The sequence below is a fragment of the Ceratotherium simum genome, chromosome 30 (genome assembly GCF_057802395.1).
Source record: "Ceratotherium simum simum isolate JZ-2026a chromosome 30, ASM5780239v1, whole genome shotgun sequence".
NCBI lineage: Eukaryota > Metazoa > Chordata > Mammalia > Perissodactyla > Rhinocerotidae > Ceratotherium > Ceratotherium simum.
The window spans coordinates 37,016,955-37,043,983 of NC_141929.1; the positions used below are offsets into that span (position 1 = coordinate 37,016,955).

Here is a 27,029-nt window from a genome sequence, read left to right on the forward strand (position 1 = left end):
GTCAGTAAAGACACATCTTATTGATATTTAGGTGTCATTGGCAGTGACAGGCTGTCCAGCGTTTTGAATTACATTAGATTTGAAGATATCTGGGGTTGGGGCCAAATAGTAAAATAGTTGATTATGGTGAAGCTGTAAATAGATGATATAGTAATTCTCTGTAGTTGTGTTTTGAAGTACAAACCAGACTATTTTTTGGAATATGAAAAGTGCTGCTCTTGTAACTTAAAAGATTGAACTTTGTAGACACTTTTGTTTTTGTGTATCTAGTCCTGATAAACCTGTGAACTGTCTGCAACAATTACAAGAAAAGTATGAATTCATATATTTTTAAATTAATTTATATACTTCAATTTTAAGAAAAACTTCTAGGTCGTCATGTATTGAGGCTGAATAATAAGTAATGGAAGTGATCTGTTCTTTGCAAACTTTTCCAGTATTGTGCTGTGTTGCTCTCTAGATGTTGTATCATGAGGAAGAATATAGAAAAGACTAGTATATTGCCCTCAAAGAAGTTATAATTCGTCAGAGTACTAGTTGTATTTATTTCTAACCTATGTAGTTTCTCAGGAGGAAATTTTGGTATGCTAATTTGTTTTAAAAAATGCCTATATTTGGTAATATTGAAAGAGAACATTTTTATTTTGTGTACTGCTACATTTTTCACCATCTGATTCATATTCCAAAGGTTTATTCAAAATATACTTTGTATCTTCAGCCAGTGAATTGCATGCCACCATACCTTCTGGCTACACATGAGCACATTGTAGATATCTTCTGTAGCTTGGTCTCTATGATAATGGTTGTCTCCTAGGTTTGACCTCTAGAATAGTGGTACACGTTTGGGGGATGTCACCTGTGATTGACGAACACTAAGGGCATTGTGTGTGGTTGGCGCTATGAAAAGACATTTATAACAGTTGCTTCCGTGAAACAGAGATTGAAGTGGAACTTAAATCTAGGTGTACTGATTTCTGCTTTTGTACTTTTTCTATGTCATTGTCACTGTTATTATCTCCATTTTACAGACTAGGAAACTGAGGCTTAGGTCAAGTAATTTGTCCAAAGCAGAAGTATTCAAAGGCTTACATGACCTTAGCAGTGTACCACTGGTTATGTTAAGATACTTTGTGTGCTGGCGTGGTTCATCTGGTGTCCTTAAGGAAATAGGAGAAACAAGCTTCCGTTTGGGGAGAATCTTGCAGCTCTGTATCCAGCATCCGTCTACTCTGTAACAAGACCCACTCTTTGTCGTCCAAGTGCTCCCTGGTTTTTTAGAGCAGGCTGTGTACTTGGTACCCATGAATAAAAACGAGGTCCTAAGTATGTATCAGAGGAATTGTAGGACCGACTGGTAAATGCTGTAGATGTTATATTACCAGAAAGATCACTTTATGAGAGGTGGTCAGGAAAAGTTTGTCAGACTAGCTGGGATTTACGTAGACAGGGAGAGTGTTAAGGGCAGGAAGGTACCATGTTAACAAAAGTAAGAAAGCATAGGGCTAGAATAGGATCTTGATTGTGGATGAAGCAAGAGGGTAATGGCAGCAAGTTAGGAAGGCTGGTGGAGGCCGATTGTGAAGAGCCTTGGATTCCAGACAAAGGAGTTTGGATCTTACTCTCTCGCTTCTGGGAAGCAGTGGAAAGTATAGGAGAAATTGTGCCTGTATACAGCGACTAGTGTCTAGATTTCTGCTGCTTCCTTAGAAAGAACACCTGCCTAGAATATTGCTTTCTCTCCATGACTTTAGGTCTAGAATTGTCAGTACCTGTTTTTGAAATCTACCTGTCAGAAACAGTTAAGAAAGGAAAAGAAATTAATGCAACAAGAAATGACTCTTAGAGACTTTGAGGTTTTTTTTTTTTTTAATTTCCCCTCTCTACTTATTCTCAGAATACTGGCAAAACTGTTATGTTCTTTAGAGAAGAAATTTCAGAGAATTTATTAATTTTGAGTCTTGTCCTTCCTGTATCCCATTCTGAAATCTTGAATGTGCTAACTCCTCATTGTAACAGGGCAGTGTTTATTGTATCTGGTTCCAGTGCCTTAACACCCTCCCTGGATGAAAGGCATTCTGAAGATATTTTTAAGGCTTTCTTGTGTTTTTAAAGGTCACTCTATTTATTCTGTCCTACTTTATACCAGTCCTGTGGCAGAACTGAGGCCTGCTCTGTGCATCGACTTTGTGCAGATCATGAGATAACTGCTGCTTATCATTTATCAGCTTCTTCTAGGCAATCACCCTTTTCTGCCTTTTCACAAACAGCATTTGCTTTGCACATGGTATAGGCAGCCAGGTTGTAATTAAAAGTGGTAAATTACTGCTTAAAATAAAGTGTTGCTGGCTTTGTGAAAAAGGCACTTCCTTCAGTTTCCCAAACATTTTTATTTCATCACACACTCTACATCTGTCATAATATGTAGATGATTCTTCTTCAAATATGATAAAGCAGCTTGTAATCTTTTAATGCACAACAAAATATCTGGCTGAGCTTAGTTATGCCAATTAGTGTATACAGGATGAGCAGTTTTATTCAAAAGACCAGAATTGATGGAATTTTGAATAAATACTATTGACCCCAGATCTTACTGCAGTTAATAACAAATCGTTGCCTCTGAAAATAAAAAAGTTTGGAATTTGTCTTTTTTTCGGTCTACATTTCGTGTACCCCTTTGAACTAATTCTAATTTCCTTCATGAAAATAATTATGATGATGTTTTAACCAGCCCTGGGGCAGCCATTTCGTATGTAAAAAGGTGGTTGTATTAGAGGGTGAGGGGTGTAAGGAGGGTGTTCTGAAAAAGTGAAAAGCATGAGAATTAAATTTGTAGAGTACTTGGGACATTTTGCAATCTTGAAGAGTAAGAATCAGAACTATGTGACTTAAATGTAACGTATTTCACTTTCAGTAAATGGCAAAAATCAGATGCAGTTTTCCAATATCATGGGTAACTTAAGTCAGAATTAAATAGAAAATAAGATAGGAATTGAATCTAATAAGTGTTTGATGCATCATAGGGCTTTTTAAATATATAGTACGTCTTTGCTGTATTACTCTGGTAACTAAATGACTTTTTCCCCATCCTGAGTTTTGATTTCTAAATGATACTGCTCTTGCCTCCTGACATCTCATTGTTGTTGATTTGCTGCTTGCTTCCTGTAGGCGCACCTATGTTGGCAGTATGCCTGGTCGTATAATCAATGGCTTGAAGACCGTCGGGGTTAACAATCCAGTGTTCCTGTTAGATGAGGTTGACAAACTAGGAAAAAGTCTACAGGGTGATCCTGCAGCAGCTCTGCTTGAGGTAAGATTTAGTAATTCCCTGTCTGTACTCACACTTGAAGAGTATGAATGAGAGTAGATAATTGTATTCAAGTCTCCTTCTGCCATTTCCTCTTCTACACCTTGACCTCTTTAACTTTTAGTCGATTAGTCCATTCTCAAAATAGCACGGCTGTACGGCTACTCTTGATTTTACAGTTTGGGGCGTGATCTATCGATTCCCCTCTGTAGGAGATGAGGATTTTGCTTGCTTTCTTCCCTCTACCGCCCACTATATCATTTTTCTATCCCCAGTCTCCCAATATACATTTTATCCTGATTTTGTTAAGTCATTGTTGTGTGTTTACATTATTATACTTATATAACTGCTTTTCACAGCTGAGCCATGTGATAAACTCTGAGCGCTTTTTGTTCCTGTCTTCCTTTTTGTTTTTCTGTTCTTGTTTTTAAAAATCTTTTTAGAGTTAATAATTGTCTTCTTTCTTTCATTTACTTTCACCAGTGGTCTACTTCCCCTTTCAGTTGTCTAATTCTGACTTTCAGACACTTGAGGTGTTCTGTCAGTTTCATCTTCTTTAAGCCTCCAGTCTGGACAGGTTATTTTCCACATCTGGACACAGCTGTCTTCCTAGGATCTCCCTTCACTTCCCACCTGCTGGATTTCCTGTTTCCTGTGTTCCATGTCTTCCTCTTCTTGGTTTATTCTGTCATCTTTGTGGTGTTAATCCCCCAATAGCTTCCCGAGAAAGGTTGCGTGGGTGTAAATGTTTTTCAGCTTTGCATATCTGAAAATGTCTTTATGCTTCCCTCATACTTGACTGGTATTTGACTGGGTATAGAATTCTGGTTGGAAATAATTTCCTGCAAAAGTTCGAAGACATTTCTCCCTTGTTTTCTAGTTCCTAGTGGTGCTCTTGATGACACTGAAGCCATTCTGGTCCTGTCTTTTGTGACTTTTACTTCTGAAAACTTTTAGGATCTCTCTTTTACCCCAGTGTTCTGAAATTTTAACGTAATCTGCCTTGGCATTGGTCTCTCTTTTTCCATTTTTGCTGATGCTTTGAAGATTCTTTGAATTGGAAAATCCTGTCCTTTATTTCTATAAAATTTTTCTTGAATTCATTTGTTGATTATTTCTTCTCTGTTTTTTTTGGAACTCCTATTAATTGATTGTTAGATCTTTAATTTTCTCTTTCATTACTCATGTTTTTCCTTTTTTGCTCCACTTTATGTGAAGATGTCCTGAGCTCTATCTTTTAATCTTTCTATGAGTTTATCATTTCAAAGAATTTTTTTTAACTTCTCTGTATGTTTTTTATAGTATCTTGCTCGTTACATACTTGTAATATGTCCACTTATCTCTGTGAGAATGATACTAATTTTTTTTTTTTAATTTTCCTTCTCTTTACTCGAAGCTACTTTTGTGTATTTGTTATATATTTTTTTCTGGTGTCTGTCTTTTATATTAGAGTCTTTCGTTAGATGTGTGGTAAATTTTGTTTGTGTGTTCGTATTTCATAGTGAGGAACAAAAAAGCTGATTCAAAGCTATGAGCATATGAGGGGGGCTTATTGACTATAAGTTTCACAATAGGGTCATCTGACTGGGCCATTGGGTTGAGGAACATTCTATGTCAATAAGTTTAGGTCTTTCTTTTGACGCTAGTCAGATTTCTCAGAGAAGATTCCTTTAGTCTCTTGCCTTGAGAACAAAGGCCCTGCTGTCAGTGTTCTGGGAACCAAGTAGACGAAGAAGGATGGTGGTGGAGGTATCACTGCATTCAGCATCCTGGATGTATGCGTTTCCTGAGCTGTTGTTTTCAGTATAGTACATGCTGTACTCAGCTGTGCCCAGTCTCACCTGTGCAGGGAACCAGTTTTATGTTCTTAAGAAAATAAACCTCCAGTATTTTGCTTGGTGGAAGTGGGGAGTGGGGTGAGCAGGGGGGACAGGAATCTGGGACCTGACTCCTTCATAAATTTACTTTATAGTCCTCCTTGTTTTACCACCTCTGCCCCCGTCTTTACCCTGGTTTATGTAAAATATTATTAATGTTCAGATTGATTTCTACGATTGAGGGAAAACTTGCTCTGTGAAAGTTTATTTTTTTCTTGTTTATTTCCTTACTTTGAGTTCCCTGAGGCTTTCTGTTTCTTTTGTTTTTGTAACCCTCTTAGGACAGGATGGCCAAGGACATGTGTCTTATAAGCAGGGAGACCGTACATTCTGGTTTGCCTGGGACAGTCCCAGTTTAAGCCTCATTATTAATTGCACTCTCTTTTAGTCTCAGAATTGGGTCCTGTTTGGACAAGAAAAAGTAGAGTTACCCTACTTAAAGCCCCAGAGCTTGGAGATAAGAGTTTGATTTGGTTTGGTTTTGCTTGGGTTTTTTTGTAAGACAGTTTTCCTGTGGCGCGGTAACTGGTTTACTCATCGGTACTATGAACAATAAAATAGGGAACATCATTTAAGATTTTACTGGTTTCTTAGATGATAACTTTGTACTTTCAGTTTAATTTACATTGGGGCATTTTTCAGATAATCTGACAGATTCTCCCATCAGACACTCATAGTTCCCCTTTTGTAAAGAATTTAAGGGGGTTGGTGTCAAGGTGTCAGCATAAGCAGACTCTGAATTCATCTCCTCTCACGGACACAATAAATTTACCACTTCTCTTGGAGCAATTACTCATGAGAGACAACTGAAAACTGGACAAAAAGAACCCCCACAATAAGAGACGGTCCTGACTGAGGTGGAAGAGGCAGATATTCCTCTCTGGAAAGAAAAAAAGCCACCTTTGGAAGCCGCAGTGCTTCACTGTCACCCAGGAGCAATCCAGAGGTACGCAGCCTTCCCTGGAGGAGTGGAGACCTGAGCGGGGGAGCGTTACCACTATAAGCATCTTTTGGTCCTAGCACAACTGAGACGAGTGTCATAGTGTCTGGCTTTGCTGGCTACTAACAGCGGTGGGGAATACCCCCCGAAAAGCTATCGGACATAAGGAAAGAAAAGCCAGCTCTTAACGGGCTCACGTACAAATTCACCCGTTTCGGAAAGCAACATAAAATCACCGGAAAGAAAGATGCACATTCCTTTGGTGAAAAGACACTCACCTGGTAGGCTCTGGGTACATCTCAGTGAGAGGTGAGACCTCTCCAGGGACTGAGACGTTGGCGGCAGCCATTATTGTGACCTAGTACAGGCATGCTGACATAAGTTGGAAGACGCCATTGGAGTTCTTCCCCTGGCCTACTTGCCCAGGGTCTGCCACACCCACTAGAGCACCGATTTAATCTAGCTCTGCTAGGACAGGCAGCTCGCCCTAGACTCTGGCCTCACCCAACTGCAAGCCCTCGGGCAACTGTGGGGATGCATAGGCTGGGTACCTGGATCGTCTACAGCTAGGCGAGTCTGTCCACCTCTGTGGGGCAGGGCTTGCGCGAGGAGCAGGTGTAGTGTGTGGAGCCTCTGCAGTGGGGCGACTGGGTCCGCTTCAGGGGTCAGGGCGCACGTACTGGGCACGACTGTATTGACCGAGTTTATGGCCGTGTAGGGGAGTGGGGCTTGTCAGCTGCAAAAGACTTGTGCTTCTCAAACAGTCACATAGGGGATTGGCCCCACCTTCTAAAGCCTGAAGCAGTCAGGTGCTCCCGTGCCTGGGGCCAGCCCCACTCAGCTGCAATCCTGAGAGAGTTGACAAGAGCCTTGTAGGCCGGAAGCCTACAGCAATTGTAAGCCCCTGAGCCTAACAACCAGCCACGCTGGGGGCCTACTCCCTTAACAGAAAAACCGCAGCAGGAATGTGCTATTAGACCTTGCAGCCAACTGTGCTGGGGCTCCCTAACACCTGATAAAGTGACCCCAGGGTCCAGAGCAGCCACATACAGCTGAGCAATACAACCAGTTGGCCAGGGGCACAGCCCAACCTCCCTGGGCACCTGCAGAGAGAGCAACTCTGCCACAACAGAACGACACACATAGCCCAGACAGAGGTCACTCCTGGAATATTTGATAACTGATGACAAGAGGGAAGCACACTGCTAGGCTTCATAAGGCATCTCGTACATGAGGCCACCTCTCCAAGATCAGGAGACGTAGCTGACCTATGTAATACATAGATATAAGCACAGAGAAAGAGGCAAAATGAGGAGGCAAAGGAATACATTCCAAGTAAGGGAACAGGACAAAACCCCAGAAAAAGAACTAAATGAAACAGAAATGAACAACCTACCTGACAAAGAGTTCAAGCAAAAAGTCATAAGGATGCTCACTGATCTTGGGAGAAGAATGGATGAACTCAGTGAGAATGTCAACAAAGAATCAGGAAATATAAAAAAGAACCAATAAGAAATGAAGAATATGGTACTGGAAATGAAAATTTCACTAGAGGAACTCAAAGCCAGCGTAGATGATACAGAAGAATAGATCAGCAAGCTGGACGAAAGACTAGAGGAAATCACCCAAGCTGAACAGATAAAAGAAAAAAGAATTAAAAAGAATGAGGACAGTCTAAGGGACCTTTGGGACAACATCAAGTGCACTAACATCAGTGTCATAGGTGTCCCAGAAGGAGAAGAGAGAGACAAAGGGCAGAGAATCTGTTTGAGGAAATAATAGCTGAAAACTTTCCTAACCTAAGGAAGGAAACAGACATCCAGGTGCAGGAAGCACAGAGAGCACCAAACAAGCTAAATCCAGTGAGGCCCACACCAAGACACATCATAATTAAAATGTCCAAAATTAAAGATAAAGAGAGAATCCTAAAAGCCACAAGAGAATGGAAACAAGTTACATACAAAAGAAACGCCATTAAGGCTGTCAGCTGACTTCTCAGCAGAAACCTTACAAGCTAGAAGAGAGTGGCACGATATGTTTAAAGTGCTGAAAGGAAAAAACTGCTGCCAAGAGTACTCTACAGGCAAGGTTATCATTCAGAATGGAAGGAGAGATAAAGAGTTTCCCAGACCAGCAAAAATTAAAGGAGTTTAACACCAAGAAACCAGTCCTACAAGAAATGCTACAGGGACTTATTTAAGGGGGGAACGAGAAGACCACAAATAGGAAAAAATTATCTAGTTCCATGATAAGAGGGTAACAGATACACACACAACAAAGAGACTAGACATGATATCAAAAACATAAAATGTGGGAGGAGAGGAGTAAAAGTAGAGCTTTTAGACAAAAGCTTTTAGTTTTTAAAAGTTTAGCTTTTAAACTAAAGAGACCATCACCTTAATTTAGATTGCTGTATACGTAGGATATTCCGTGAACCTCATGGTAATCACAAACCAGAAACCTAAAATAAATACACAAAAACTAAGAGAAAGGAACCCAAACATAATACTAAAGAAAGCAATAAAACTACAAGGGAAGAGAGCAAAAGAAGAAGAAAAGAACAGAGAACTACTAAAATACCCAGAAAAATAGTAATAAAGCGGCAATAAGTACATACTTATCAGTAGCTACTTTAAATGTCAGTGAACTAAATGCTCCAATCAAAAGGTGTAGAGTGGCTAATTGGATAAAAAAACAAGACCCATATGTATGCTGCATACAAGAGATACACTTCAGATCTAAAGACACTCACAAACTGAAAGTGAAGGGGTGGAAAAAGATACTCCATGCAAATGGCCATGAAAAGAAAGCTGGGTTAGCAATACTTATGTCAAACAAAATAGACTTTAAAATAAAAACTGTAACGAGACAAAGAAGGGCACTACGTAACGATCAAGGGGACAATCCAGCAAGAGGATATAACACTTGTAAATATTTATGCACCCAACATAGGAGCACCTAAATATATAAAGCAGTTATTAACAGACATGAAAGGAGAAATAGTAACACAATAATAGTACGGGACTTTAATGGTCCACTTACAATGGATAGATCACCCAAACAGAAGATCAATAAGGAAACATTGGCCTTAAATGATACCCTAGAACAGATGGACTTAGTAGATATATACAGAGCATTCCATCCAGAAATCGAGGAATACCCATTCTTTTCAAATGCACATGGAACATTCTCCAGGATTGATCACATATTAGGCCACAAAACCAGTCTCAGTACATTTAAGAAGATTGAAATAATACCAAGCATCTTTTCTGACCACACCGGTGTAAAACTAGAAATTAACTACAGAAGAAAATCAGAAAAGCCACAAATATGTGGAGATTAAACAAAGTGCTACTGAACAACGATTGAGTCAATGAAGAAATCAAAGGAGAAACCAAAAAATACCTGGAAACAAATGAAAATGAATATACAACATGCCAGAATTTATGAGATCAAGCAAAAGCAATTCTAAGAGGGAAGTTTATAGCAATACAGGCCTATCTCAACAAACAAGAAAAATCTCAAATAAACAATCCAACAGTACACCTAAAGGAACTGGAAAAAGAAGAACAAACAAAGCCCCAAATCAGTAGAAGGAGGGAAATAATAAAAATCAGACCAGAAATAAATGAAATAGAGACTGAAAAAACAATAGAAAAAAATCAGTGAAACCGAGAGCTGGTTCTTTGAAAAAATAAAATTGACAAACTTTTACCTAGACTCACCAAGAAAAAAAGAGGGAAGGCTCAAATAAATAAAATCAGAAATGATAGAAGAGAAATTACAACAGACACCTCAGAAATGCAAAGATTATAAGAGAATACTACGAAAAGCTATATGCCAACGAATTGGATAATCTAGAAGAAATGGGTAAATTCTTAGAATCATACAACCTTCTAAAACTGAATCAAGAAAAAATAGAGAATTTGAATAGAATAATCACCAGTAAGGAGATCAAAACAGTAGTCAAAAACTTCCCAAAAAATGCAAGTCCAGGACCAGAAGTCTTCCCTGGTGAATTCTACCAAACATTCTAAGAAGACTTAATACCTGTCCTTCTCAAACTCTTCCAAAAAATTGAAGAGGTAGGGAAGCTTCCTAACTCATTCTACAAAGCCAACCTTACCCTGATACCAAAACCACACAAGGACAATACAAAAAAGGAAAATTACAGGCCAATATCAATGATGAACATAGATGCACAAGTCCTCAAGAAAATACTAGCAAATCGTGTACAACAATACATTAAAAAGATCATACCCAGTGATCAAGTGGGATTTATTCCAGGGTGCGGGGATGGTTCAACATCCGAAAATCAATCAATGCGATACACCACATTAACAAAATGAAGAATAAAAATCACGTGATCATCTCAATAGATGCAGAGAAAGCATTTGACAAGATACAGCATCCATTTAGGATAAAAACTCTGAATAAAATGGCTATAGTAGGAAAAGTACCTCAACATAATAATGGCCATATATGACAGACCCACAGCTAATATCATGCTCAGTGGTGGAAAACTGAAAGCTATCCCTCTAAGAACAGGAACCAGGCAAGGATGCCCACTTTCACAACTCCTATTTAACATTGTATTGGCTGTCCTAGCCAGAGCAATCAGGCAAGAAAAAGAAATAACAGGGATCCAAATTGGAAAGGAAGAAGTGAAACTGTCACTATTTGCAGATGACATATTTTATATACAGAAAACCCTAAAGAATCCACCAAAAAACTTTTAGAAGTAATAAATGAATACGGTCAAGTTGCAGGATACAAAATCGACGTACAAAAGTCAGTTGCATTTCTATACACTAACAACTAAGTAGCAGAAAGAGAAATTAAGAATTCAATCCCATTTACAATTGCAACAAAAAGAATAAAATACCGAGGAATAAACTTAACCAAAGAGGTGAAAGACCTGTACACTGAAAACTATAAGACAGTGTTGAAAGAAGTTGAAGAAGACGCAAGGAAATGGAAAGATATTCTGTGATCTTGGCTGGGAAGAATTAATATAGTTAAAATGTCCATACTTCCTAAGGCAATCTATAGATTCAATGCAGTCCCAACAAGATTTTTCACAGAAATGGAACAAAGAATCCTAAAATTTACGTAGACGAACAAAAGACCTGGAATAGCCAAAGGAGTGCTGAGAAAAAAGAACAAAGCTGGAGGTATCACACTTCCTGATTTCAAAATCTACTACAAAGCTATAGTAACCATAACAACATGGTACGGGCACAAAAGTAGACACACAGATCAGTGGAACAGAATCAAAAGCCCAGAAATAAACCCACACATCTGTGGACAGCTAATTTCGACAAGGGAGCCAGGAACATACAATAGAGAAAGGAAAGTCTCTTCAATAAATGGCGTTGGGAAAACTGGACAGCCACATGCAAAAGAATGAAAGTAGACCATTATCTTACACCATACACAAAAAGTAACTCAAAATGGATTAAAGACTTGAATGTAAGACCTGAAACCATGAAACTTCTAGTAGAAAACATAGACATTACGCTCTTCGACATTGGTCTTAGCAACATATTTTCAAGTAGCATGTCTGACTGGGCAAGGGAAACAATAAACAAATGGGACTACATCAAACTAAAAATCTTCTGCATAGCAAAGGAAACCATCAACAAGGTGAAAAGACAACAATTGGGAGAAGATATTTGCAAACCATATATCTGTTAAGTGGTTAATATCCAAAATATATTAAGAACTCTTATATATCAACAACAAAAAAACTAACAGCCCAGTTAAAAAATGGGCAAAATATCTGAACAGACATTTCTCCAAAGAAGATATACTGATGGCCAACAGGCACATGAAAAGATGTTCGATGTCATTAACTGTCAGGGAAATGCAAATCAAAACTATAATGAGATATCACCATGCTCCCGTCAGAATGGCTATAATTAACAAGACAGGAAACAACAAGTGTTCGAGAGCATGTGGAGAGAAGGGAACTAACATATTCTGCTGTTGGGAGTGCAAACTGGTGCAGTCACTATGGAAAACAGTATGGAGATTCCTCAAAAAATTAAGAATAGAGCTACCATACAATCCAGCTATTCCACTGCTGGGTATTTATCCAAAGAACATGAAAACAGGAATGCGTAAAGATACGTTCACCCCTATGTTCATTGCAGCATTATTCACAACAGCCAAGACTTGCAAGCAATCTAGGTGCCCATCAAGGGACAAATGGATAAAGAAGATGTGGTCTGTATACACAATGGAATACTACTCAGCCATAAGAAACGATGAAATCCGGCCATTTGTGACAACATGGATGGACACTGAGGGTATTATTTTAAGCGAAATAAGTCAGAGGGAGAAGATCAAATACCGTATGATGTCACTCATAAGTAGAAGATAAAAACAACAACAAACAATCACATAGAGACAGAGACTGGATTGGTGGTTACTGGAGGGGAAGGGGGGAGGGAAGAGGGGGAAAGGGATAATTAGGCACATGTGTGTGGTGATGGGATTTTAATTAGTCTTTGGGTGATGAACATGATGTAATCTATACAGAAATTGAAATATAATGTACACTGGAATTGTACATAATGTTATAAACCAGTGTTACCACAATAAAAAAATTAAAAATAAAAAAAATTAAATTCAAAAAAGAAGAAAAAGAAAAGAATTTAAGTGCGATTCGCTGACACTTAAGTTTCTCAATAGGCTGTTTATGGGAGTCCTGAAACAAGTCCACCAAAGACAGCTTCACAAGTAGTGGGAGATGGTTAAGCCCCCTGTCTGCTTGTTTATTACACAGTATATTTTAGGTGTTCGCCTAGTGCTTTGCAGTGATTGAGTAATATTTGTTGAGTTGAATTGATCTTTAATAACAAGAAGCTTCTGTAATGATATTTTCTTGCCTGATGTAGAACTTGGTGTTTACTTTTTTCTCGGTTGATTTATTAATATTCCAAAATAAAAGTACGAAAGCCTCAAATGATATCTCAAAGTAAGTGCCGCTTGGGGCCACATACTTATCACTGTAGTTTAGTTGCGAATAGTAGCAGTTCCTTATAGTCTGTGCTGGTGTGGAATGAAGCAACATATAGATATGCAGGAACTGAGTGTCTTGGCACCTGACATCCTCCTTCCCCCACCTGCCCAAATTCTGGGAGAAACCTCTTATACCTTACAGATTGTTGAAACAATTAAATGAGAGTACATGTAACAGTGCTCTGTAAACTATAAAGTCCTCTACAGATGTCATTTTAGTGTCCACTGACATTTCTTGGGTGTCCATTTGGAAAGCCACTTGCTGTTTCCATTGCCAGTAGACCCACCTGAATGACAAAAAGAACAAATTCAGTTACTGGACACCTTGTACTTAAAGTAGCATATTAATGAGACTCTGGGATATCCGGGAGTATGGCTTTTTATCTTCCAAATTAGGAAACCTACTTTTTAAAAAAATGAGATCTAGATATCATTTATAAAATATACTTGTACAAGGTTATTTTATTTCACAACTAATTAATTTCCGTGTAAATTTAACCACGTAATCTAATCACCACCAAACTCTAATAATAGGCATGTTAAATAGTATAGAAATGAGAAACAATAATTTTGGTTGAGAATACGTACAGCTAAACGCTAGAGGACAGTGGATAATCAGGTGTCAGCTTCTGTGTGGGGGGGGACAGGAAGGGAGGTGGGTAATAAGGAAAGAAGACAAAAAATGGGAGTAGGGTATACAAAGAAAAGCAGAAGGCTAAGAAAGACATTAAGACGTTTTTGTAATCTGCAAGTATGCCTTGGGCACGGGCAACAGGAGTTGCTAGCGTTGGAAAGAAATGATTAGCAGGCCCTAGTTTCCCTAATTTAACTGAGTTTGATCATTCAGTGGCAGTCTTCCCCCTAATGAGAGATGGTAGAGAGAGAAAGGAAGGAGAAAATGGGCATGCGTCTTCACGTACATTTGTCTCATGACATCGGTTTTGTCCTAGTCCTAGTCCTGGTTTGGTAGTCCTAGTGCGCTAGCATCCTAGGAATTGGTGCATATAGCATTTTTTACTCTGCTGGAGTTTCACAATTTATATTGTAAGTACAGCATGTGATGAGATGAAAAATTAAGACAACTTTTTCTCCACAATAGCAACATAAGGGATTAATTTGATAAATTAAGAACCAAAAACATAGAAAATATTGAGACACTTTTGTGTACCAGGATCTTAAATGTTGAATTCTCTTAAGAAGTAGATGCTAATTTCAAACATCTGTTTTAAGTTATTCAGATTTTCTTTTCTTCTCTTTGAGAGATTTTAAAATTCCTTAGAGTTTTCCCCTTCGAAATTAACACTGGAATGATAGAGAAAGTGCTTTCCCAAGTTAGCTACCAAGTGCTTAAGCCTGTGGCAAGGAGTACGTAAATTATCCGAGCAGAGTATTGCTTCGTCGAATTTATAGATTGTGTGTTTGAATGGAAAATATACCCTGTTGAGAATTCACATCTACAGTAGCCTCTGCGAGTTTTCCTGGCTCAGCATCACAGATGCATTGCATCATCTGGCCAACTGAGTCAGACTGCCAAGCACTCCTGGTGCGGCCCTTTCCCAGACACTGCTGTTTTTCGAGAGAAGTGAGGGATCTCTCCCTTTTGAACTTTGACTGTTTGGCCAGGCAGGCAGCTTTTTGATCTAAGCCGGCCTTCTTAGGAAGTCTATTTGGAAGTCTATTTACATTTATCTACAAGACAGTAAGACTAAGTCTGATCTGGGAGTTCCTTTCCTTAACTTATGATTTACTGTGTGGATAATGCCAGGAGAAATGAATTCGGTGATTTATATGCCAAAGTCTTCCAACAATATCATTATTCCAGATAACATTCCTGATCCCTTTGAGTAACTTTCAGCAAGTCACTTAGTCTTTCTGATATCTTCTCCATCTGTAAATATGAGTGATAGGGAAAAATATCCATAGCTTCTCTGAATCTAAATAATGGTGACTCCGAAGAGTTATCATTATTTGTATTTCCCAATTGTCCCCTGGAGAACTATTTCTTTTTTACATAGTTATTGGCTCAAAACATCAGCTGTTAAAAGCTGTGGACATTAGGAAACTTCTCTGAGCAGTTTTGATAATTTTAAAAACAGCACAGGATTTGCTACTCCAGCAAGTTTTGGTGACTTAGTGAGTTACCAGACTTAGTACATAGTTTTTCGTCTTTTACTGTGTTTTTCATCTTTTCGTGTGTCGTAGTCACAGACCCACAATGTTCGGGAGGAGGGGAGGGCGTCTTAGAAGTCATCCTGTCTTCCTTACCTCCCAGTGTGACCAGCCTACTTGAATTCTTCCAGTGCTAGAGTGCTTACTGCTACCTCCTCCTTGGTGAGTAAGTATAATTGTTATAGAGATAGTCTTCATATTCACCGCCTATGATTTTGTAGTTCTGCTCTATAGGAGCACCTGGAATCTAAGTATAAGTCCTCCCTCGTACAGCCCTTCTCGCATTAAAAAAATGCTGTCCGGTCCACAGCCATAAACCTTCTCTTCTTCAAGCCAAACATTCCTCTTCTCTCTGCCATTCCTCTTGACCCACTTTCAAGACTTCCCAGCTTCCTGGTGAGTCTTCTTCTGAATGATTCCTGTGATGTCAACGTCCTTTTTAAGATGAGCCACGTGGAGTGGAGCTCTCACTTCAGATGTAGCCTAAACAGTTCATGGGGTAAGAAGAACACTCATTTTCTGATTCTGACTATATTGTTTGACGACTGTATATCAAGCTTCTTAGCTTTTTTAGGTTATTCTCTTGCCTGTTGCACTTAGTTACCTAACATCTTTGTTCTTTTGCGTATGAATTTCCACTAAGCTTGGTCTATCCAGTTCTGCATTAATAGGGTTGAATTTTTTAAAGCCCGAATGTAGAAGTTTGTGATTATGCATAGTTGATTGTTAGTCTCAGGTGCCATTGCAGTAAGTTGATTTTTTTCATCTTGATTACCATCGAGTACAGTAGTTGTATGTCCTTTGGAAATTGGCGTGTATAGCATCTTCATGTTCAAGTCCTTGATAAGAAGCATCAAGTCTCTTTGTCACTGGTGATTCTTCCCTTTTCGCTTTAAAATACTAAATACGGGTTGTCGTCTACTTCTTTCAGTCAGCTGTCAATGTTATACTGTCTGCATTAGTTCCTAGCCCATAATTGTTCTAAACACCAAAAAACAGTGTTTTGTTGTTGCTGTTGTCCTTATCATTTTTGGCAAGCTCCAGTTCATCCTGAACTCCCAGTACCATTTCTGTGTGTTGCTGCTGTTTCTCCAGGAGCTCCCTCAGGGCTTCTTTCATTTTTTGTCCAGACCCTTTAATCTGAGCTCATCAGACAGTTGTCCAGGAAGCTACGCTGGGTTTTGTTTTCACATGTTGATTTGTTTATCTTTAAGATGCCTGTTGTTTTCTTCCTTACTGAAACTATATGCGGTTTTGTAATATGGGCTTTATTCTTATATCCTCTTATTCCTTTGATTGAAATGAGTGCTTCAAAGTTCCAGAGTTTCTACTTTGGAGTGTTTAGCCAAGACCTTTTATTTGTCTTTTATCAGAACTTTTACAATCTGCTTCCCTAAAGTCTAGAATATGTCTGACTGCCTAATCAAATCCAGTTTTTTCAGATAAAACTGCATTCTCTGCCTGATGCTGCCCATTGAAATCCATCTAAAGCCGGGTGGCTGAAAAAAGGTTCTCCTATACAAAGGTTTATGAAGTGCCTTGTGGAATTTGGATCTCACATATAAGTTTTTTAAGACAGCTCTGCCTAAGCACGTTTAGACTGTTTTTCACAAAAAGAGAAAGCTTGCATCACTTAGCATAATTTCTTTAGAAGTCTCCACAATGAGAATGTTGAATATAGGTGATTAGCACAGTTCCTACTGAAAACTAGATTTCTGTCTCAGATTCTTTTTTGCTTGAGTTGGAAAAAAAAGTTCTATTTTTCTCATTCTTTGAGCAATATTTCAAGTATAATAAATTATCTAGAATTTTCTTAAAGTGACAAATTTTGTTTAGGAAAGCTCTCATGCATGTCATTAAGCAGTAAATCACGTTTTATGTGCTGACAAATTTAACATAAATGAAGATTCATTTCTAAATATAGTGTAATAGTTCAGGATAATCTGTATAAAGGGAAAAATTGTACCTGAAAATACATGTGAATATTTAAGAAATAACAGTACTTTAATGAAAAACTTTTATGTAAGTTAGTACTTAAGAAAATGTAATGAACTTTTAAAGGTACACTGTTTCTTTAGTATAAATGTTCATCACATTACTTCTGTCTATTTTCACAGGTGGCGTTTTGCCAAAAGTACCGTATTTTTCTTTGGTGACAGGTATACCAGAGAGGCGGGGGTTCGTTCTCTGGATAGGAAGTTTGGGGCCATTTGCCGAGCTGTTGCTGTGAAGGTGGCAGAAGGACAACATAAAGAAGCCAAATTGGAGCGTTCTGGTGTGACTGAGAGAGAAGGTCTGTGACTTTGGTCTGGTGCTCCCAGGCTTGGTGGTGAGGAGTGTGTGGCAAAAGAAGTTGGATATGGAGGGATGGTGTGGGTAGTCCTTGGAGCAGTGGCACATACTCCACTGGTAAATGCCGCCACTGAGTAAGGAGTAACCTAATGTTTGCTGCATTTTATCAAGAGGATTCTCTGTTACAAACGGTACAGAGTTTTATCTGGAATAATTCTCAATATTAGTGCTTTCAGAATGTGGTAGATTTCTCCAGATGCATAATAATGGTACACTTCATGTAGGTTCTGGTTTTCTCTTTTTTCCTTCTGATCAGATTGTTGTTAAGTCTTTGTGTATTTATAGCATAGAAAGTTATTACAATGGTAAAAAAATCCGAGCTGTCCAAGTACTGCAAGGGCAGATCTTTGTACTCTGGAGCAGCTTCATATGTGGTAATTTGATTTTCTGACACATTTTCTTTGATAGGTACACCATTAAAATGTAATTTAAATTGCTTTTTGTTAAGAAAAGAATTGTAGAGGTGGTAACAGGGAAAAAACAGGGAGGGTCTTATTACTAGAGTTAATCAAATTGGACATTTCCTTTGGTACCCAGTTAAAAAGTTTTAGGTTCTTGCCACAGACCTGTGCAGGGTCTCAGTTCATCACACCCTGCTGCTACACGGGTCACCAAAACTTGCCTTAACAAAGATGACTTGAGTAGTAGAGAATTGAAGGTTTCCTTCGTACTAGAGAGATTCGATGTTCTACCATTTCTATAGCTCTTTCTAGAAAGGAGTTTAATGAATAAGGTTGAAGAACCCTAATTTGTGATAGGGTAGTGGAATAGATGCAGTTAAACATCTTCCCTGTTTTTCCTCTATTGCTAAGCACAGCGCTTCTACCATCAGGATTATCAAAGGAGTAGACTTTCACATAGTCCTGTTTCCACTGTGTTGCTTCACCCCTGCTCCCAGTCTGCCTCCAGCCTCCGTGGTTCATCTTCTCCAGGGAGTAAAGCTCCCTTCTTCTCTTGAAAGGGCGGGGATAGTGCCCTCGTTATGTGACTAGGGGTTGGGATCTTAAGCTCTCATTGTTTCTTCCACAGACTTTAAAATTTTTTGTCTTTAGTGTCGCTCCTCACTCATGTTTTTAGGGGTACCTCATATTCCTGAGCCATAGCAGGATTTTGTCGATAATCCTCCTGCCCCCCACAGACATTAAGGTTTCCACCCTCTCTAGCCTGCAAGTGTTTGTTACTTCTTGTCCATCCGCTTCCTGGTTTCCAAAATGTTGTGAGCATCTCTTATCCTCTGTTGTCTTCTTTCTTATTTTTTTGTTCTTGTGGGTTTATGCTTTTTTTCTTTCTTGATGGTTATTTTAAGGATTTGGAGAGGAACTTGAAAGATGAACACATGTTCAGACCACCATTTTCAGAAATGTGAATTTTTAAAAAGTGCCCTGGGTGAATGATAGCCTATCAAGAATGGAATCACTGGTGTAGCTGATGGAGATGGTGGCGAACTGAGCTGTTTTCGCCTTTATCCCCTTTCTAAATGTAAGGCCTAGATCCTCTTGAATTTCCCATTTCTTTTCTTAGGACAGTCCTTTTGTGCTGTGGCCTTAAGGAACTGAGCCTATGTCTTTTTGTTCTTGTCTGTGATGTATTAAAAAGGCAGAGAGTGAAATGAGTTATCTAGGTAACACATTTTGAAAATTGTGTTCAGGATTAGGTAGTGTGATTTGGAATTAATAATAATACATTCAGAGGGATTTTATGTGAAAGGAAACTTTCTATAGTTATACAGTGCTTAATGTTTATGCAGACATCAGCAAATTTCTAATAATGTCTGTGATCCTATTAGCTGTTTAAAGATAACCCAGAAATATTCAAGAACCTCTTCACACGATTGTGAACTGTGAGAACATACAGTTTTTCATGGTAACAGTTATTTGGTTATGTTTTTTAATTGATAATTCACAGAACAAATCGTAAATGATAACACAGTTAAGGAAATTTGGGTAGTTAAGATCTCAACTAGAGATGCAGATGAATAAATAATTAGGGTGAATACTTGTGTCTTGAGGATGATTTTCTTGTAGTTCTTATTAGAGGTTTGTGGCCTCTAAGCCGGTTCTAATATTGTAAGATACCCTCGAGTTACTGTAAATGACTCTCCTCCAGATTTTGGTAAGTAATTGTAGGGTATCCTGAATTGCTATGTATGACCTCATCCAAGCCACAAGAAAACTTTCTACAAAATGTCTATCTTCGGTTTCGGTTTTCCTGCCACACAGTTCAAATGGAGCTAACTTAGTAACCAAAATTTCTCGTTAAGAAATGAATTATTTTAAATTAGAGTATAAAACCAAACAGTTGTCTTAGAAACTTTAAGTAAAGCAGTGAGGGACTTATTTTTAATGTTAAAAATATTGCTGGACTTAGAATTGCTACCAGTAAGAAAATTAATTTCAGGCCACAAGCTTCAGAACAGGCAGAAACCTCCAGCATATTGAACGAACTTTCTGGAGTAAACTAAGAAACACTGTGAGCAGTTGTCTTTGTATTTGTGGAGTCTTAACTGGCAGTTAAACATTACAGATAATAACGGAGTTTAAAACGCAGGTGAGATTTATAGTAATTGGTGTTAGAGGAGGAATATTTACGGTATGGTCACTTACCTCTAAAGTATGGGAATTATTTCATAAAAGCAGTACTGCCTGTGTTTTCTGTATATTATTACTGTATTGTGAATTGCCCTTTTTCTTGCTGGGATGTTAGTTGGGTTGAGAGATAGAAGTGTGTGGTAAAGTTTTATTTTGATTTTGCCTGCCTTTGGCCAAGGACACAAATGTTCATGTATCTAGTTTGCACACGTGGATGTTTCTCTGTAAAGAGTTAGGCAAATCTCCGTTTGTTCAGGTGCCATCTATGTCCTTTTAATGTCTAGTGAGATCTTTTTCCTCAAAAATAATTTTTGACACAGAAGGACTTGTATTACGATCAGTCCTCATAAAGTTTCTCAGAATATGAATCACTCTCAATTATTTTTGAAAAATATAATGTTTATTGGAGAAGCCACATTAAACTTAATGAACCTCAGAATGTTAGTTTCTTATTATTCTCCTATAAGTCACCTGAAAAATTGATCAGAAAAGAAAGAGCAAAAACTAAAACAGATGTACCAATTATTCATGTGGTGTGTTAAATGTCATTATAAAAAAGCTTTTAAAAAATTACTTACAGCAGTACTGTAAGTGGTTATGTTATGGAGATCTCAGATAAACAGTTATAGGAAAAATGAATGAAACTAGCCAACCCACAGTAGGTGAATGGGAAGTTGTTTGTAGGCCCTCTCAGCTGACAGAGGAAGGAAATGTATGTCTGTATATTAGTTAGTACATAGAGACATACCTAAAAACATGTCTGAACGTAGCAACCTGAATCTATTTTAATCTAAACATGGGTTCCACAGCCCCCACCACTCTTTATTGTCTCCCTGACTCTGAGGCTCTGGGTGATTTAGCATTTATCACCACATCTGCACTGCCTTTTTCCTTAGAGTAGATTCCTTTTTCTCGATCCTTGTCTCTCTCTGAAGATGGAGAACAAAGATATCTAGCAGGCATTTCAAGAAGAAATAATTTCCACATCTACCCACTTTGCTCACTTGAGTTCCATTTCTGCCTCTCTAACCGAGGAAACTAGCAATTAACAATATCTTGGGGGCTGGCCCGGTGGCATAGCGGTTAAGTGCACTTGCTCTGCTGCTGGCGGCCCGGGTTCGCATCCTGGGCATGCACCGATGCACCGCTTGTCAAGGCATGCTGTGGTGGCGTCCCGTATAAAGCACGGAGGAAGATCAGCACGGATGTTAGCCCTGGGCCAGTGTTCCTCAGCAAAACGAGGAGGATTGGCATGGATGTTAGCTCAGGGCTGATCTTCCTCACAAAAAACAAAAACAAAAACAAACAATATCTTGTTTGAGAATTGGATTCTCAGTTTTCCTTGGTGCTGTTAAGAGAGGTTCGGGGATTCGATCGGAGACGTAAAAGACACTTTCCACTCCAAACAAATGGACCAAAGGTATATTTTATTATATAGAGGATAGTAAAGGCGACGGTCTGAAAACAGATCCAAATAGGTCAAATATTAAGAGGGAAAAAAAACATCAGCCCGACTGGAAAGGGAAAACACCCACATCGGCTGAAGAGAAATGACACAAATCAACCGGAAAGAGAAACACCAGGTTGACCGAAAAGAGAACACATCAAATCAATTACTTCATATCAAATCAATTATTTCACATCAAATCAGTTACTCACAACATCCACGCCCCACTGCCGGGAGAGCCCTGTCAATCGACGCGGCTGGGCAAGGATCACACGTCCTGGGCAAGGTGTCCCTTCCACAGGTGGAACTCTCACTAGGGCTCAGTTTCCAGCAGTTTTTATACCATCAGTAATTTTCAGAGTAAGCAGCTACAGAGTTTGCAGAGCAAGCATTTAGTGTTCCCATGCACAAAATGGTTATCAGTGGCGTATGTGCACTGAGCCCCCCTGGCTAACGTCCCAGCCCAGTAGTTGTGTACGTGCATTGTTCTCTTTGGTTATCGTCCCAGCCCGGCACAGATGGCCAGTCCATCCCGTGCGACGACGCTCCAAGAGCCTTGAAATGTTACAACTTGCAACTCCCTCCGTGAGAGGAGGGCCAGTTCCCACCACGCAGAAAGCAGCTTTTATATTTCTTTTTGTGCTGGTGGCTGTAGGTCAATGGAGGGGCCAAACATGGCTGTACTCATGTCAAGACATATTCAGCCGTGGCCGTCTCCATTAACCATAAGACACCATACGCACAGACAATGAACTTCATACACAAGTACATAAGGCACATCCAAGAATCCAAAATCCAATGACTACAATAATTATAAAACTGTCTCGCAATAAAGGACCCAAACCCCAAGGTAGCCAATCAAATAACCCCTTAGAATATGAAATGTTATTAACTTGATCTTGCAAATCATGTACAGCATCAAAGATAACATTAGATAAGGTAACACTTAGGCCTAACAAATTAGCTTGTAGAAGTCTAGACCAGCTCCCATCATGGAGGGTAGCAGAAGGCAGGGCAATAGAGAAATTATCTTATATTGAGAAGTTGCTTGATGTTTCTGAGATCAAACTTCTCGGCCATTCGTAGTCCAGGTTATAGGTCCCACTGGTGTAGAGCAGTTGGTCTAACAATGCAGGGTCAAAGGTTGTCCTACAGAGGCAACTAATGCCTCTGTGTGTAGGTCTGCAGCAGACATGGAGGTGCAGCACAGCATAGCGAACACAGCAGGAGTATCTATTCACGCAAAGAAACAGAATTTTTAGGAACATGATATAACTGTTCATTTCCGGGATATATAACTATGAGTGTTGCAGTGGGCCCTTGGGCCACTACTTCTGCGGCACGGGGAGCCGCATTGGATGGATGTGTCACCCACACTTTTGCTCCAGGTTTCCATCCGTCTGTAGACCCAAATCCTTGCATTCCTCTTTTAGTTAATTCACTTGGAGGTTGTCCTTGTGACACATTTGGAGTCAAGAGGGGAAGCACCAATAATTGTCCCATTTGTTCCCCAGACTCTGCAGTTAGTACTGTGTCACTACCATTATATAATATAAATTTTGTTTCTCCTTGGTAATCTGGATCAGTGACTCCTCCCAGTGCATCAATACCTTTTGCTGCCAGTCCAGAGCGTCCTTTTAACAAACCAAAGGTATTTTTGGGAAATTGTACCCCTATCCCAGTAGAGACTATAGACTGCTTCTTAGGGGGCAATTGAATAGAATGAACAGTAGATAAATCCAATCCAGCCGCTTCGGCCGTGGCACGAAAAGGCGGTTTAGCAGACTGAGTCAGGGGCCAATAGGTTAAGGTCATAAACTCATGGGTGGCGGTTGTCACTTCTGTAATCTTTGCTGGTAATAACCTTGACAGAGGAGCAGTACTTAGATGGTTGTGCCACCCCTTTAATGAGCCGTGACCAAGTTTCCTCAATTGTTGTTTAAGCAATCCATTCATTTGTTTTATGAGGCCTGCAGCTTGGGGGTAATAAGGTATATGATAAATCCATTCTATATAATTTTCCTTGGTATAGGTTTGAATTAACTTAGCTGTAAAGTGGGAACCGTTGTCACTCTGAATTTGTCTTGGTGTTTCATAATATAACTTGATTATATCTAATAATTTTATGGCACTCTGTTGGGTGGCCACTTTAGCCGGTATAGCCAATAAATAACCAGAATATGTATCAACAGCAGTGCAGGCATAAGTATATCCACAAGAATTTGGCAATGGTCCAATAAAATCTATTTGCCAGGTATGGGCGGGAAGTAATCCCTTTTGGATATGACCTTGGTAGGGGTGTGGAACTCCCCGTTTATTTAACTCTTGGCATAACTGACATTGTTGTACAGTAGTGGCAATATCATCATGGGTGACAAGGATTCCCCTTTGTTGTGCCCACCTGTATGAAGCTTGTTCTCCCAAGTGTCCACTCTTTTCGTGGACCCATTGTGCTAAGCCTGGGTTGTGCGTTGCACGAATCTGCACCAGCTGATTAGCATGAGAATTATGCTTTCGTTCTGCAGAAATTAAAGAACTGTGAGCATCAATGTGAAATACAGTAACAATCGTGTTTGACACCATAACCATATGTCTTCCCATAATTTCCTTTCCCATATTTTTTTATCATTTTCCAATCATGTTTTTTCCATTGTGGCATCCACGTTGCCAAACCTTGTGCCACTGCCCATGAATCAGTATATATATGACATTGTTGTCCCTGTTCTTGTTGAAGTGCCTGATATACCGCATAAAGTTCAGCATATTGGCTACTCATATTATCTCCGGTGGTGACAATTGTTTGTTGGGTGGATGGGTTATAGGCAACTGCTTTCCATTTCCGTGAGCCTGATATCATTTTGGCAGAATCATCCGTAAACCAGGTATGTTTTTGTTGTTCTTCAGTCAATTGGTCATATGAGACACCCCATTTAACAGGAGATTCTGTTATATCAGTCTTAGGTGACACAGTTGGCTCACTGCTATATTGAGACACTTGTTCATGCAATAGAGACAACCCCTTTGGGCCAGATTTGGCCAGGTCTTGAATATACCATTTCCATTTGATGATATTAAATTCTTGTGCATGTCCAATTTTATGAGTAACAGGCGTGCTATGAATCCATTGCATGATGGGTATTTGGGGTCGCATAATTACCTCATGTCCCAGGGTAAGGCTTTCTGAGTCTATTAGAGCCCAATAGCAGGCTAACAGCTGTTTTTCAAAAGGACTATATCTTTCACTGGAACAGGGAAGCTTGCGACTCCAAAATCCCAGAGGATAACGTCGGGCACCTTGTTTTTGCCATAAACTCCAGCTGGCATACTGATCAATGACATCTACCTGTAACTCAATGGGTCCCAGTTTAATTGGCCATAGATCTAAAGCAGTCTGAATAGCATGCTTGGCTGCTTCAAAAGCTTCTTTTTGTTCCATTCCCCATTCAAATTCATATTTTTTCCTGGTAACTTTATATAAAGGTGCAAGGAGCCGACTTAAATGTGGAATATGTGCCCTCCAAAATCCAAATAATCCAATAAATTTTTGTGCTTCCTTTTTGTTGCGGGGTGCTGCAAAATCTAATATCTTTTGTCTAGCTTTAGGTAAAATTTCTTGTTTTCCATTATTCCAAAGTACTCCCAAAAATTTAACATTTGAACTCGGGCCCTGAATTTTAGCTGGATTAGTTTTCCATCCATCCTCCTCAAGTGTGTCCATTACTTTTTCTAACTGTTGTTGTACCTTTTCTTCTTCATTTCCTTGGATCATAATATCATCTATATAATGTACTATTTGGACATCATCAGAAGCAGGTACCTTTGCCAAGGTCTCAGCAACCTGTCGATGGCAGATAGTGGGACTATGCACATATCCCTGAGGAAGTCTAGTAAAGGTATATTGTTGTCCCAGCCACGTGAAAGCAAACTGTTCTTGGACACTTTTAGGTATAGGTATGGTGCAAAAGGCATTAGCCAAGTCTATGACTGCATACCAAGTGCCTGGATAACATTGCACTTTTTCTATAAGAGTAATCAAATCAGGGACGGCCGCTTGAATAGCTGGAGTCACTTTGTTTAGCTCTCTGTAATCTACAGTCATTCTCCATGTCCCATCACCTTTTTTAACAGGCCAGATAGGATTATTCCAGGCTGTAGTTACTCTGCGAAGGACTTTTACAGCCAAATAATCTTCTATGGTCTCAGATATTTCTTGTTGTCCTCCAGGGATGCGATACTGTCTTTGATTGATCACTTGCGTGGCAGGTGGAATTTCTACTTCATGGTGCAAACATCCCACAATTACAGCATTAATATGAAAAGACAAAGCTCTAATAGCAAATTGGTATTGTCCATCAGCCAAATTTAATGTCAATCCTTTTAGAATATCAATCCCAATTATATATTCTGGTATTGGCACAATCATAACTAGATATGTGCACCGGGGTAGTTGCCCAATTTGCATAGAAAGATTAGTGGTAACTGCCTGGATTTCTTTTCCTCCCAATCCAGTTATCAGAATTGATGTACCTTGAAACTTAGTTGGATTCCCATAGATAAGGGTGGCCTCTGCCCCTGTATCTACAAGTGCCCTCACACTAGTTGTAGATCCATTCTTCCAAAATATTTCAATTGGTACATGTGGTCTAATATCTTTTCTTATAGTGGCACTAATCGATACAGAGGTTTGGCTTCCCCTCAATCACATAAGTCAGCAAGAAGAGGATCCAAGGGAGGAGGTGGTGCACTAGGTGCAGTAGGCACTGGGTTGGAAACATTCTCTATACTGTCCCTTCTATTCACTTGTTTTACATTCAGCCCTTTTTCTTTATATAGTTTCCATAATTCTCTAGTGTCAATTCCATCAATCTGGTCTTTAGGTACTCCTGCCTGGAGTAGGGCCAAAAACATATCACCTTGAGTCATTTTATCCTTTTTAAAGAATGTTTCTCTTTTTTCCCTTCTTGGAGAGTTTTTAGTTGTCTGCCAGTCTCCCAAGTCTGCTAGCTGCATAATCTTATCTGCAAGTGTTGATATAGGGCTTTCAGTTTCATTCATGAGAAGGGTTGTAATTATTTGTTTGTATGCCGGAGGTGCAGTTTTTATCAACTTGTTTCGCACCTGGACACTTAAAGTCATTTCATTTAAAGCTTCACCACACCCCAGAAACACAGCCCGTTTCATGGTTTCTTCTCTCATCTTTTGGACACAATCTTTTAAAGTATATCATGGTCTATTAGTGTCTGGCCACATATCATCCGTGGGGTATTTATCTTGAGCTCCTTTTACTGCAAGAGCCAATAAAGTTGTACCATCAGTGTCTTGTCCA

General features: G+C 39.3%; 2 protein-coding genes across 8 annotated transcripts in view; both read left to right on the plus strand.

Moving 5' to 3' along the window:
- Positions 1-17,472, plus strand: part of LOC101394149 (lon protease homolog 2, peroxisomal-like) — a 50,525-nt gene extending 33,053 nt beyond the window's left edge. Inside the window, exons 6-7 of the mRNA XM_087420306.1 lie at positions 3,166-3,307; positions 17,434-17,472. The gene's annotated coding sequence lies outside the window, so the exon portion shown is untranslated. The remainder of the gene's footprint in view (positions 1-3,165; positions 3,308-17,433) is intronic.
- The window catches only part of LOC106802042 (ATP-binding cassette sub-family C member 11-like), a 237,753-nt gene that overhangs the window by 169,339 nt on the left and 41,385 nt on the right, over positions 1-27,029 (plus strand). For all 7 annotated transcript variants that reach the window (XM_087420299.1, XM_087420298.1, XM_087420296.1 and 4 more), the window contains one exon: positions 17,476-17,609. In XM_087420299.1, coding sequence (XP_087276425.1) covers positions 17,476-17,609 — 134 coding nt within the window. The remainder of the gene's footprint in view (positions 1-17,475; positions 17,610-27,029) is intronic.